This window comes from Acomys russatus, chromosome 23 (assembly GCF_903995435.1).
Source record: "Acomys russatus chromosome 23, mAcoRus1.1, whole genome shotgun sequence".
In the NCBI taxonomy this organism is placed as follows: Eukaryota; Metazoa; Chordata; class Mammalia; order Rodentia; family Muridae; genus Acomys; species Acomys russatus.
Genome location: NC_067159.1, coordinates 8,110,000 through 8,123,964, shown reverse-complemented (window position 1 = coordinate 8,123,964; position 13,965 = coordinate 8,110,000). Strand labels below are relative to the sequence as shown.

Here is a 13,965-nt window from a genome sequence, read left to right as displayed (position 1 = left end):
CTCCACGGGCACTCTCTACTAAGTTGCCCCAGCTGAGTCTTCTTGCCTGTCAGTCTTTATTTCTCATCATCGAGTCTAGAGGCTAAGTCCTTAACCATGGGTAGGTCACAGATGTCCCACAAGGCCCCTGAAATATGGAGACTATCAGAAGCCTTTGCATTTTCATGAAAAGGGTAGTTTTTCTACTTTCAGTCAAGTTCCAAAAATTGCTTAAGACCTGAAAGAGTCTAGCCCAGAATGTGTCTTCTAGAACATTCGTGGCAGTGTATTGAAATGTGACCTAAGTCAGGGCCTTCACGTGAACTAAGAAAACCTTCCCCAGCTCCTCTGTTGGTGGATGGACAGGCCGTATTCCCACTTCACACAGGAAGTGATGAGGAAGGTATCGTGCGCTACGTGTCATGGAAGGTGTAGTATGGTTTGCAGGTCTAAGTGACTGGAGAGAGGAGAAAGTTAAAAATAACAGAGAATTTCTTAATATATTCTTGTTTCAATGTAAAATATTTTAAGTAGCAGTACATTTTTGAAACCAAGTAATTCTCCTGTTTCATCTAGTTGGTTGGTTTCCTGGGACAGGGTCTCACGTAGTTCAGGCTGGCCTTAGACTCTCACTTTATAACCAAGGATGATGACCTATGCTACGTGGGAAGGTGTGTGCCACCGTGCCCAACAAAGTACCCATCTGCTCTTGGGTGTGTTCTCAAGCAGGGCACTAAGTTTGCCAGTAGTCAGTTAGTACTTAGAGGTATTTAAGTAGAGTGTGGTGTGCCTGTTAACTGTAACCCTTCACCTCTCAGAAAGATGAGAGCCCGCACAGCACACGAACCTGTTACACTGCTGGCCTTGGCTCAGTCACGTCTCCCCCTTGCCCATGTCCCCCAACACTCACAGGAAGCTTTATCTTCGTTGTTTTGAAACATGCATTCGTGTGACCCCCACTAGGCTTGAACTCGCTATGTAGCTGAAGATGCCCTTTTCACTCTACCTCCCAAGCACTGGGATTACAGATACCTGCTCCCCATACCCAGTTTAAGGAAAGTCTTTATCAAATCGGAAACTTCCGGCTCTGAGCCACACTCCCGAAGCACCTGCTGCCTCGAGGTTCCAGCTCTTCCTCGGGAGCCTGGTGGTGAGATGGCTGTCTGCTGGAAGCGCTGCCTCGCCTCAGGCTCCTCTCCCACTTGCCAGTGTTCTTAAACTCCTGGGGCATGGAGAGACACCTGAGCAGCAGAGTGGCTAGTTGCTCCTTCCAAAGAGCCTGAGCTCAGTTGCTAACACACCCACCTCAGGCAGCTCACAACCACCAGGAACTGCAGCTCCATAGAGTCCCATGCCTCTGGCCTCCGTGGGCAGCCACATTTATGTGGTGCACACACACTCTCACACATGACTGAGTGAGTGAGAGAGAGAGGGGGAGAGGGAGAGGGAGAGACAGAAGCAAAAACCTTTCTCCCCTACTAACGTCTCTTATCTCTGAGATGTTATAGTTTTTTCGTTCCTTTCTGTAATTTTAAGGGGCTCTCAAAGGGGAGGATAGGTAAAACACAGCCGCCACATTTAATCTAAAAATAGATCTTTGACGCTCAAAGGAAGTACACTACTACATTTTCATTTTCTTGGAAACGGTTGGTTGGTTTGTTTGTTTTGAGGCTAGATCCCCCTGGCTTAGAAGTCACTGTGTAGACCACGCTGACCTAACAGTCACAGAGATCCTCCTGCCTCTGCCTTCTGAGTACTGAGATTATAGGCGTGTGCCACCATGCTTAGTTTTTTCATTGTAAATTTTAAAGTGGGGTTTCCATGTCATAGAAAAAAAAATGTTCTTCTATATTACGGAGATGGCTTCAAATGTGGCAAACTGGGTAAAATGTCCTCGTTTCTGCTACAGACAGAATTCTGCCTAAAAGTGGGCAACCTTGTATGCAGGCAGAGTTGACAAACTGCCAAGACAGGGAAAACAAGTCCTCAATAGTTCCTGCCTCACAAATATGTCTGTCAGATATATTGGGCCAGAAGGCTGAAGAAGATGCTCCAATGTTATAGAGAGTTTTGGGTGACTGTTCAGGCAGCAAACTGTCTCTGTCATTTTCTCATTCTAGAAGCTGCTAACTTGCACTTCCTGTTTACTCAGATAATTAATTTTATTCCTTCTCAAGTCTCTGATGGGGCTGAAGACCAGATAGTTTAGTTTTATAATTAAGTTTAGTTGTTGAGGGGTTAAGATGCTTTTAGGTCTAGATAGAAGTCTTTAGGTTAATAGAGATGAGATATGATAGATACTGATTTACACTCAAAGTTGTAGACTCGCCAAGATAGGAAAGCTGTTTTCTTCAAGGTTGCCAAATGCAAATAGCCAAAACACTATGAATGTAACATTTATATAATTCCTGATTGTTTCGTGGTTCTTCTTGCTGTAGGTAGTTTATTGTATTTATGTATAATAATATAAATGTATATGTAAAGGTAAAAAAAAAAAAAAAAGGAAAGAAAATAATTTTTTTAAAAAGACATTTTTATGCGACAAAATTAGGAGAAATGGCCATCAAGGTAGCTGACAGTGCTGTGCCCTGGAGGTCGGGGTCAGAACCTCTGAAATAGAAGCTACCAAATAATACTTTCCCAAATTGGCGTGGTTCCTTCAGCACCAGGATAAATGGAATAGGATAAATGGGCATGTCACTAAGAAAGAGTCTTGTGAAAAATCACCAGTTAGGATCACAATAACTGAGCCTTTTGCACATGGGACGAAGTAGATGGACAACACTTTGTATTAGCTAAGCAGGGCACAGGATGTCCCATTTGATTTTGATGTTTAATTTCAAGCTTCTATTTTGGTGACTCTAGTGCCAGCATAGAGAGGGACACCTCATCCTGTGGGATACCAGTCCCCCATCCCACGCTCGCCCCCAGCGCAGACTGCATGTGACGTCCCAGATTGCTAGTTCTCAGCCATTCTCAGCCCCCACGGCTAATTAGTTTCTCCCTTGTCTCTGTTTGCATTCTTCTGCGTACACTTCAGCAAAGTAAATATCTTGTTTCTAGCGCATAGCCTGCATGTCTTTCACCCTGCCAGACGGCGTGCTCCTTGACAGCCCTGGCTGGGCTTCCATTTGTTTGTTTAATCTGGAACTCTCAAGTGTTGAGTGGTCTAAGTGTGATTACTTGATATTTGGAAGTGAATGTTTTTAAATCCTTTGCAGGTAATCCTTGACCTTGAAGAAGAAAGGCAGAGGCATGCGCAGGACACCGCCGAAGGAGATGACGTCACCTACATGCTGGAGAAGGAGAGGGAGCGGCTGACGCAGCAGGTACCTGGGGAGAAGGGCCGTGATGATGTTGGCCCCAGGTGACATTTCTTAGGGTCATTTTTAGTGTGCAGAATTACATTATATGTCTTTAAAATTAAGATAGAATGCTCCATGTTTATCACATCTATTTCCAAAAAGTCTTCCTTTTAAACATAGATTAGAGGTGGTCCAGGGCCCACATTTGGTTCCCCACATCCCCATCAAGTGGCTCATACCTGTCTATAACTCAAACTCAGGAGACTCTGATGCCCTGTCTACAGTCACACGCGCACTGGCGTACACATGCCCCCCCCACACACACACACAAGAACATATAACTTTAAAATAAAGCAAGCATAGATCACTCATAGCACATACTTTAGAGGGCTCTGATTTTCAACTGTTTCGTTGTTGCCTGACCTACAGTAATAGCATGGCTAGTCACAATCCAGTATGCCTGAAGCAAAGATCACAGGACATGAAATAACCCTTTATCCCTGTAGTATAAAGTGTGTTTTCATTCTCACCATATAGATAGGGCTAGCCTTGAACTCACGCTATCTATTTATTTATTTATTTATTTATTTATTTATTTATTTATTTATTTTAATATTATCATGGCTCACTGAGTTGGTTTCCTCATCTATTAATGTATCTCCTTTTGGCAATTTCCTGATTCGAAGGGTTCACTCATCCTGCTCCCTCTCATTCAGAGTCTGTGTGGTAATGCTAGACATTCAAACACTACGTTTGTGTGGCATTCAACTGTTAGGATGGTGGCACGTGCCTCTCATCCTAGCAGTTAGAAGGAGTTCAAGTTCAAAGCGAGTCTCAGAGTAAGATCTTGTCTAGTGCAAACAACAAAAGTAGGATTTAAGTGCAACTGTTTATGTTTCGTTTATTATTTTTTTTAAGATGAGAGAAAATGACTGCAGAACTTTTAAGTTTGATTTTTAACAGCGTCCATGCCCAGATCTCGCATACGTGCTGTTCTGTCATTTGTTTTGGCTGGTTCTACGTCCTTTCCACATACCTAAAACACAGCGGTGCGTCACATTCCTGCTGTTCACCCTGAGGCAGTTAGGAACTCAGATGCCTCCCAAATCATCAAGAAAAGATGAAGCCGTAGTTTGTGGGATGTTCTCATACTTCCAAGCCACTAACCAACCTCAGCACCACGGCATCCACGCTAAAGCCACGCCCCAGAGAGCAGGCAGTGAGGGCACTCTGTAGGACTGTAATTTTCAGTACATCCATTTGTTTTCCTGTGCTAATCAAAATGTGTGGTGGTGTCTTTTTTTTTTTTTTTTTCTTTCCTAGTTGGAATTTGAAAAGTCACAAGTGAAAAAGTTCGAGAAAGAACAAAAGAAGCTGTGCAGTCAGTTGGAAGAGGAGCGCTCCCGGCACAAGCAGCTCTCGTCCATGCTGGTGCTCGAGTGCAAGAAGGCCACGAGCAAGGCAGCTGAGGAAGGGCAGAAGGCGGGGGAGCTGAGCCTGAAACTGGAGAAGGAGAAGAGCCGGGCGAGTAAGCTGGAGGAGGAGTTGGCAGCTGAGCGGAAGCGAGGCCTGCAGACGGAGGCCCAGGTGGAGAAGCAGTTGTCTGAGTTCGATATTGAGAGGGAGCAGTTGAGAGCCAAACTCAACCGAGAAGAGAACCGGACCAGAACCCTGAAGGAGGAGATGGAGAGCTTGAAGAAGCGTGTCAAAGACCTCGAGGCGGCACAGCGGCACAGGGCCACCAGCGAGCAGTGCAAGCAGCCAGTGACCACGTCCAGAGGCACAGCCACCGAGCCTCCTTTGCAAGTGTCTGTGCTTTGCCAAACGGAAGGTGTTCAGACAGAAAGAAGCCACGGGAGCATCCTAGCCAAGCTGACAGACCCTGGACTTCCGGGTCCCACCACCCCTGCTTACTCGTATGCAAAAGCTAATGGCCACTGTGACCCAGAAATACAAACTACCAGGGAATTGGCATCAGGCAGCAGCACAGAAAGCCAAGGGCCTCTACGAGAGAAATCTGTGGTATCAGCCCAGGAGAAACCAATGGAGAACGGTGGGTGTCCTGTAGGACCTGATGCTCCAGTCCCAATGCCCAGTCACCTCCCTTCCAGTGGCAGCTCACTGTCTCCCAGCAGCACGGCCTCTTCCTCTCTGACGTCATCTCCCTGCTCTTCCCCGGTTCTAACCAAGCGCCTGTTGGGGTCTTCAGCCAGCAGCCCTGGCTACCAGTCTTCCTACCAAGTAGGGATCAACCAGCGGTTCCACGCAGCTCGGCACAAGTTTCAGTCCCAAGCTGATCAAGATCAGCAAGCCAGTGGTCTCCAGAGCCCTCCGTCCAGGGACCTGTCCCCTACCCTGCTAGACAACTCTGCTGCCAAGCAGCTGGCCCGAAACACAGTCACACAGGTGCTCTCCAGATTCACTAACCAAGGGCCAATCAAGCCAGTCTCTCCCAACAGCTCTCCCTTCGGGACAGACTATCGAAATCTGGCCAACACTGCCAACCCAAGAGGTGACACCAGCCATTCCCCTACTCCAGGGAAAGTGTCCAGCCCTCTGAGCCCCCTGTCTCCGGGAATCAAGTCCCCAACCATCCCCAGAGCCGAGAGAGGAAACCCACCCCCAATCCCACCCAAGAAACCCGGCCTCACCCCTTCCCAGTCTGCTGCCACTCCCGGGGCCAAGACTCATTCCCAGGCATCCTCCGTGACCACCACGGAAGACCTTGCCAGCAGCTGCTCTCCCAGCGCCGTGGTGGCCAACGGCAAGGATGCTGAGATACTTTTGCCTTCCAGCAGCTAGTCCCCAGGAGTGAATCCCCACACTTTGACATTCCATCAGATCTCGTCCAAGAGCTCAGAGTGAAACCTTGGAGCCAGATATGTTATTTATTTCGATAGTAGCTACAGCCATCTGTATAATACATTGAGTGTAGTTACCTTTTTGTATTTTTTTTTTTTAAAGTAGAAACTGAGTACTTTGGATTTGTATGACTCACCTCTTTGTACTAAGCTAGAAGGGGACCTCAGAGACATACACCTCAAACCTAGCAGTCACCAGCGTGTTTGATGGAGCAATCTGAGAGCCAGGCAGGCAGGGGTCTGCTGTCAGTTTGGGAGCTAGAATTACTCAGCACTCATTTCAAATGGTGCGTGCAGATTTTCATTCCAGATGAACATGTTTTAAAAGTGCCTGAAATCAGACTGCCACGTAAACGTGATTCTGCGGCAGAATCCACGAAAGACATTTATTGCAGAAAATGAGATCCTCTGTGACTCTGAATGTCAGACACCAGCACTGCTTTTAATCCTCCTTGACTGTGTTTAATGCCGGCTCCATGTTCGGAACTGAGGTTTGCATAAGTAGAGTGGAAATCCTTCTAAGGGGGCATGAACTCTGGTCAGGCTGAGCTCTAGAAAGCCCTTAAGACGACCTTCCGAGCACTTAGCAGTTGGGGTGCTGATTTTCTTGTACTTTTGAACAATTAAGTCATTCTCAATTTGCTGCCTCAGTTCTTGAACAGAGTGAAATGGCATCTCCATTCAGAACCGTCTTCAAGCGTCAGCCGTGGGAACCTCTGATTCTGGTTGCTTTTACTTGAACGGGAAATGACAGAATGAACTCTTTATTCTGCAGTCAAAAAGCAATAACTTAAAAGTCACTCTTTGTGACGTTGTAAGACAGAATTATACAGATTTTACCAAATTGTTACATTTATTCTCCATGCTGCCAGCACTTGTATCTGCGGAACCAAATTAACTTCTGCCCAAATGGAGGTTTATCTGTGTCTATATGGATACATGCCCCTTTTACGTGTTCAACACTTACACACTTAAGCACATAAACATTCGTGTGATTGTATCTTTGGCGTTTGCAGTACAGCGTAAAGGACAAGTAGAATCGCATGTTAAGATTACCTACCCAAGCAACTCGATGTGGCTCGGAGCCCTCAGTCAACAGAGAGGAATCTATTTCACAAGGAAGTGAGCCAACCCCAAGGGAAGCCCAAATCATCAGCACCATAGGAAGGCACCACTAAGCCAGTCCTAGTGCCACAGAACTCAGCACACCATAGGAGTAAGGCAGCTCGCTCCCTCAAGCACTGCCCACTAGTCTGGAGTAGAGAAGCCGTAGCAAACCCTAATGTCCCAGCCCGAGTAATAGGGCCACCCCCTTTGAGACCCAGCTGCTGCCATGAAAAAAAAAAATCCAGACCGGATTTTCATGGAACTCAGATTCCCACAAGAAAATTCTCATTCAAAATATTTCCACTTTTTAAATGCCAGGAACTGATTGAAAATGTTTTTAAACACTACTGATTAGACAAACGTGGTTGCAGCTGACTTCAGCTTGCGAGCAACTGAGCTGCAACCTCATCCATCCTAGGAATTCTGCTGTTTTCCTAATAGTGAGTTTGTAGAGACAGATGCTTCCAGGCTTCTCCACTGGGTCACCTACATCTGACCAGGTCCACAGAAGAGTCTCTCTCTTGGCAAGCAGGACTCCAGACAGACCAGCTGTGGTTACTCAATTTTGTATCCAGAGAGAGAGGGTGGCCTTGGTGTCCTCATGCATTGTTCTAGCCGGGCCTGTTCCTGGCCTGTGTTACCATTTTATCGGCACAGGGAATGGATGATGTAGTAAACGCTTGATCGTGTGTTTGAAAAACCAAAGGAGTCAGTGGACCCATCCAGGTTAAATAACCCACAAAGAATTAGACATTGGTTTTCTTAAGAACCATAGAGCTGGAAGAAAGAAAAAAATAAGTCTTCCCAATAACTTAGTTGTTAGTAACTTTTTAATTACATATTTATTAACCTATTAAGTCTTTGGCCAAGAGGCAGGTAGTAAAAATCTCGATGGGCAAGTCAACAGCAGAGCACACTGTTGACTCTACAGCTTGTAGTTTGGATGATTAAATGCGTGACATGAAAGTGTGGCGGACGCTGTAGGGCGTCTACCAAATTGTCCAAAGCTATCCTGCATTGAATTTATTCCTATTGTGGAGACAAGACGGAACAGTGGTGCTCAAAGGCGGAACCTTCTAATCAGGAGAGACTCCGGTGCCAGAGTGTTCTTACCGCTCTTGCTTTAAATGGTAATCTTAAAAGTTGCATTGTGCTCTTCCTCTGTTTGGAGATAGAGAGAGATATATATATACACATATATAAAGAGAGAAATGCTATAAGGAAGTTTATTTCTTAGGAGGTGCACTGAACAATATTTCTTTTACAGTGTAATACAGGGGGGGATATGCAAAAGAAATGTGTATTTTTGCTAGTTGCCTATCTTCTGAGTAATAAGCACAACCCTGAAATGGATCAAATAATTCAGCTAGGTATTATAGATTAGTATTTAAGTTTGCAATAGATTGTGACTGTGTGTGCTAAGTAAAAAAAGTTCCATGATTCACAATTTGGGTATTAATCCGCGTCAGAAAAGCTGCTGTTGGTCAGCAGAACCTAATGACGTACAAAATATAGCGCCAGCATTAACTATCATTAACATTTGTAAGGCCACCTGTGCCGTGCAGAAACCTTCGTTTTTATAGCAGACCACATTAAAACAAGTTAACTCATGCTGTCCTCGGCAACAGTCTTCTCTACAAAACAAAGAATGTTGGACAATCCAGGCTTGTTTTATTAGGGAGTGGAGTGGGTGATAGAAGGAGCATTTAATTGTCTGCTTGAAAAACCGAAAGATTCAATGGGGGCATCCAGGTTAGAACTCACAAAAAAGTAGACACTGGCTTTCTTGTGAAGCATAGAGCTGGGGGGAAGAGGGAGTTCCCAATAATCTATTCTTTAATAACTTGTAATATATTTTTATTCATTGAGGACTTTATATATATATATATCATCTTTTCATATTTATCCCACCCACCCCCCACCCCCAGCTATCCTGGATGCATCCCACCCCATCTTTTTCCTTTTTTAAAAACAACCCATTGGTTCTGGTTCATGCTGTCCACATACACGTGAGTGCAGGGCCACGCACTGGAGCAGGGTCTACCTGTCAGAATCCACACCCATAAGGAAAACTGTCGCTCCCTCTCTAGCAGCTGTCTGTCTGTCTGTTATTAACCACTCAGCTAGGGGCGTGACTTGCGAGCCCCTGCTGGAATGCTGAATGGCTTGATCTTGTGCAGGCAGCTCCAGCTAGTGTGAGTGTGAGCGCGTTGGTCCTGTCATGTCCCCATTCTCCCTAACTTATGGCTCCTAGAATCTTTCCTCCTCTTTGATGTCCTCTGAGCCTTGGGAAAAGGTGTGATACAGATGTCCCACCTGGCGTTATCGTCTGCTTTGACCAGTTGGGAGTTTTCTGTGCTAGCCACTGACCCCCCATACAAAGAAGCTTCTCTGGGAGGGGCTGCGAGCTGCTGCACTAATCACATCTAAACACGTATAAGGATACGTGTTTGGAGAGCAGGTTGATAACTATGTCATCTTAGCAAAACGATAGTAAGTTCACCCCTAGGGCCTAGACCTCCCAGCCATGGGTTCTTAGCCAGATTTACAGTACCTTTCATGGAATTTTCTCCTGTGAGAAGGTCTTAAGTCCAGTCAGAAAGCAGCAGTTACCACTATAATATTTTTGCCACTACCATACCCGTGGGCATATGTTGCCAGACCAGTTACTAATAACCTCAGAACCCTCTGGGGGATATGGCCCTTTTGAAAATCTTAGAAAAGCTATATATTGTATTCCCAGAGAAATAGATATGCCTATATGCAAAAGTCGGTTGATGGTTCCACTGGAACCAGACCAGAAGCCACCAGTGACTCATGTGTTCTGCCTTTGCCTTGGCCTCTCATTTCGCAAATGACTAATGCTTCCCTCAGAGTTTACTGGTCTGTGCCTTTGCTGCTGCTCCACGTTTGCAATTGTAAGCTGTAGCCAGACGAAAGTACTTGAAAATCCTTTGATGTACAAAAGATGTTCAAACAGTGTGGATGTTTACGTATCTTAAGCAAGCTCACTAAGGATCCATTCAGCAAACACTAGCTGTATCCAGTTTCCCATGACAGCCTCTGGCAACTGGTGGTGGTGGTGTGTGTGTGTGTGTGTATGAGAGAGAGAGAGAGAGAGAGAGAGAGAGAGAGAGAGAGAGAGAGAGAGAGAGAGAGAGAGAGAGAGAGAGAGAGAGAGAATGAATTTAGAGTGTTTCTTATGGGTAGGTAGTTGTTGAAACAGAATCCAGTGTCTTGAAATGCTGTCTTTGGGATAGGGGGTGAGGTGCTAGGGGTGGCCTGGTGACATGCTTGCCTAGCACATACTAAGCCCCGGGTGCCATCCACAGCTTTGGGGTGGGATGAGACACATTTCAAAATGGTGAGTCAGAGGCAGCCAGTGAGCAGTGTTCCATGGGAGTACTTTTCAGATTTTAAGTAATACTTAAACTAGTTGAGAGAATTTGAGAGTCTGTGTTCGCCTATCAGTGGACAGATCATCACTAAAAGGAGGAAACAGACTGGGTGGGGCTCCTCAAACTTAACTGTGCTTGCCTAACTTAACCAAGGGAGCCTGTTAAAAGTGATGGCTGGTGTGGTCTGAGGACCACGTTTTGGTAACTGATGTTTCACATCCCTCCCTTGTTCTTTTAAAACTTACTTGCCTATTATGTAAGGAGATGTCTTAGCTTCCAGAAATCCTGCCAGGATGTCAGTGACGTTGAGAGTCAGGAATGCCTATTTGGGTACCAAGCCCCATGGTAATGCTTTGGCATGCATACCACTCTGCCAGTCCTCCTGAAAGTCTGTTGTCTCTAGTGAGCTGATGAAAAGAGATCTTGTTAAGTGACAACCAGGATTTCAACCCTATTATAGAAACACTCAGGTGCCCTAAATGTGATGACCAAGGGCTGGACGATGGGCAGGGAGAAGGAAGGAGAAGAGAAAGTTAATGTAAAGCTGTGAGCTTGTGGCCTGACAAATGGCTTGTGATTAGGAGCAGTCAGTGCGCTTGCAGAGGTTCAGTTCGGAGCACTCAGTGTAACTCCATTTCCAAACGGTCCAGTGCCCTCTGCTGGTCTGTGCAGGCCCTGCATGCATATGGTGCACTGATAGGAGGGCAAAACACTCATAGAAAGAATCTTTAAAACCTCTACAAGCTGAAACAGGGTCTCCCTATGCAGACTTGGCTGACCTGGAGCTCACTATGTAGAGTAGCCTGGCCTTGGATTCTATTTACATCTTTGAAGGTATGTTCAAGTCTCGTGCCTTTCCACCAGGGTGATGACACACTGTTGTCCGTGGACTTTTGGAACTATTAAGTACAGCGAGTCCAGAACCAACAGTTTCATCTATGGACTGCCTTCCAACAAAGTGTGCTGCTTCACATAATCTGTGCCCTCTTCTCCCCAGTGCAGGCTCGATGGGAACACTTCATAAACCCACTCTTTAGTTGTGCAGGTTTGCACAAGCCTGCAAGCCCAGCACTTGGGAGGTGAAAGTAGAAGGATCCAAACTTCCAGGTCACCTCAGCTACTTAAGGAGTTTGGGGCTAGCCTGGGCTTTTTTGAGAATCTGGGAAAGAAATGGTTAAGAATGTTTGCTGCTCCTTCAGAGGTCCAGGTCTTCCCATAACTCCAGCTCCAAGGGATCCAGTGAGGCCTCTGAGCATACACACACACATACACACACATACACACACACACACACACACACACACACACACACACACGCCACCGCCACCAAGCAATAATCAATACGAATACTCAGCCAGGTGGTGGCAGCGCACGCCTTTAATCCCAGCACTCGGGAGGCAGAGGCAGGCCAGTTTCTGTGAGTTCAAGGCTAGCCTGGTCTACAAAAAGAATTCCAGGATAGCCAGGGCTAAACACAGAGAAACCCTGTCTCAAAAACAACAACAAAAGAATACTCTGTAAAAATCCCCTTGTCCCTGGGTCTGGTGACCACTTTCCCACTGCTCCCTAGTGCTGCTGCTGCTGCTGCTGCTGCTGCTGCTGCTGCTGCTGCTGCTGCTGCGGGAACTTGTCACAGACCCTGGTTCTTTATTTTCCTGCCAACATCTGTAATAGTTCAGTAAACTTGCTTATAGTAGAGCTTGCTCAGTCCCAGGAGTTTGGAGTTTAACTGGGTCGAAAGGCCCGCCTGGGGTTACATAGCTCCTGGTCAACCTGAGCTCCACACAGAGACCCTATCTTTAAAAGGGGCGGGGAGGGGGAGTGGCTCAGCGGTTAAGAGCATAGGCTGCTCTTCCAGAGGACCTGGGTTTCGTTTCCAGCAACCTTAGGGCAGCTCCCAGCCGTCTCTAACCTCAGTTCTAGAGAACTCAACACCCTTACCCAGATTTACATGCAGGAAAAATACCAATGCACGTAAAATAAAACATTTTTTAAGATAACAGGCAGCATGCTTAACATTCATGAGCTCTTAGATCCAATTCCCAACATCATGCTCTGCCAACTGCCAACACTTCAAAGTCAAAATTATTTTAAAAAAAATTTTTTTCGAGACAGGGCTTCTCTGTGTAGCCTTGGCTGTCCTGGACTCGCTTTGTAGACCAGGCTGGCCTCGAACTCACATTGATCCTCTTGCCTCTGCCTCTGCCTCCCAAGTGCTGGGATTAAAGGTGAGTGCTACCACACCCAACCTAAAATTACAACAATTTAAACATCTTCCTTGGCCATATTTGTGGTTGTAGAATCAAGTATAAAATAAAAGTATATAGAACAAATAGTTTGTGGGGGTTACAAAGCTGAAAATAACCAGAAGTAGTTTGATTATTTTCAAAGTAACTTTACTTGTAAGGTAGGGACTATAGCAAAGTAAATCAGGCTAAAGAAGCCACACTGGCATATCCAGACAGACTAAAACTGCAGCTAGTCTCCCCTCTGAGGGTCAGATAAGGTTAACTTGATGGGGGGGGGGGGCGGGTCTGTGTGAGTGGTTTTCTGCTCTCTTGGGACCTGGTTTAGGAACCTAGTCCAAAAGAGCCACTTGTAATTTTTATCAAAATGTTTTGCTCTTAAAGTACCTGTGTTTCCCAAATGAGGTGTGGTGTCCTGTTATCCTAGCTGAGGCAGGATTGCCACAAATTCAAGGCCTGCATGGACTACATAGCAGATTCTGTCTCAGAAAAACAAAGCCCCCACCAGCACCACGGAGGAAGCCTCCAGATTCCCAGGTGCTGGACGCTGATTCAGTCTGCCAAGATGGAGCTCTGAGTGATAAAGATTGACCGCAGTCTGAAAGCCCCGTCTGGGCTCCACTCAAGTGCCTTATCAGACCTAACCAGAGCCTGGAGACTTCCAGATAAAGGAAACAAAAGCAAGCGGCCTTAATTAATTCCCCTCAAACAACAGGATTCTTAAAGATCCAAGGGGAGCCAGAAACCAAAGTAGTTATTAAAGACACAAGTTTAAACCTGTTCCCCGCCCTCAGGGTACTCTCAGTTTAGCTGAGACTCCTGCGCGGGCTGAGACACACACACACACACACACACACACACGATTCTAGGAGCATCTTTAGTTCTAGGCCAGTTTAGGCTACATGGAGATCATCCAACTTTAAAAAGGAAAAGATAAAAGCCCCCACCCACCCACCCACTTACTGCAAGTACTGTAGGAGTGCTTCTATATAGCCCAGTCCTCAGGCCTTGTGGCAAAAGCTCTACCATCATATGAGGGAAGGAGGAAGTTAATGTTTCCTGTCTCCAA

General features: G+C 46.0%; 1 protein-coding gene across 2 annotated transcripts in view; it reads left to right on the top strand.

The window, feature by feature from the left end:
• Window positions 1-6,312, top strand: part of Cttnbp2nl (CTTNBP2 N-terminal like) — a 34,650-nt gene extending 28,338 nt beyond the window's left edge. For both annotated transcript variants that reach the window (XM_051165839.1, XM_051165838.1), the window contains exons 4-5: window positions 3,201-3,308; window positions 4,608-6,312. In XM_051165839.1, the coding sequence (XP_051021796.1) occupies window positions 3,201-3,308; window positions 4,608-6,086 (1,587 nt within the window). In that variant the 3' untranslated portion in view covers window positions 6,087-6,312. The remainder of the gene's footprint in view (window positions 1-3,200; window positions 3,309-4,607) is intronic.
• The last annotated feature ends 7,653 nt before the right edge of the window (window positions 6,313-13,965 follow it).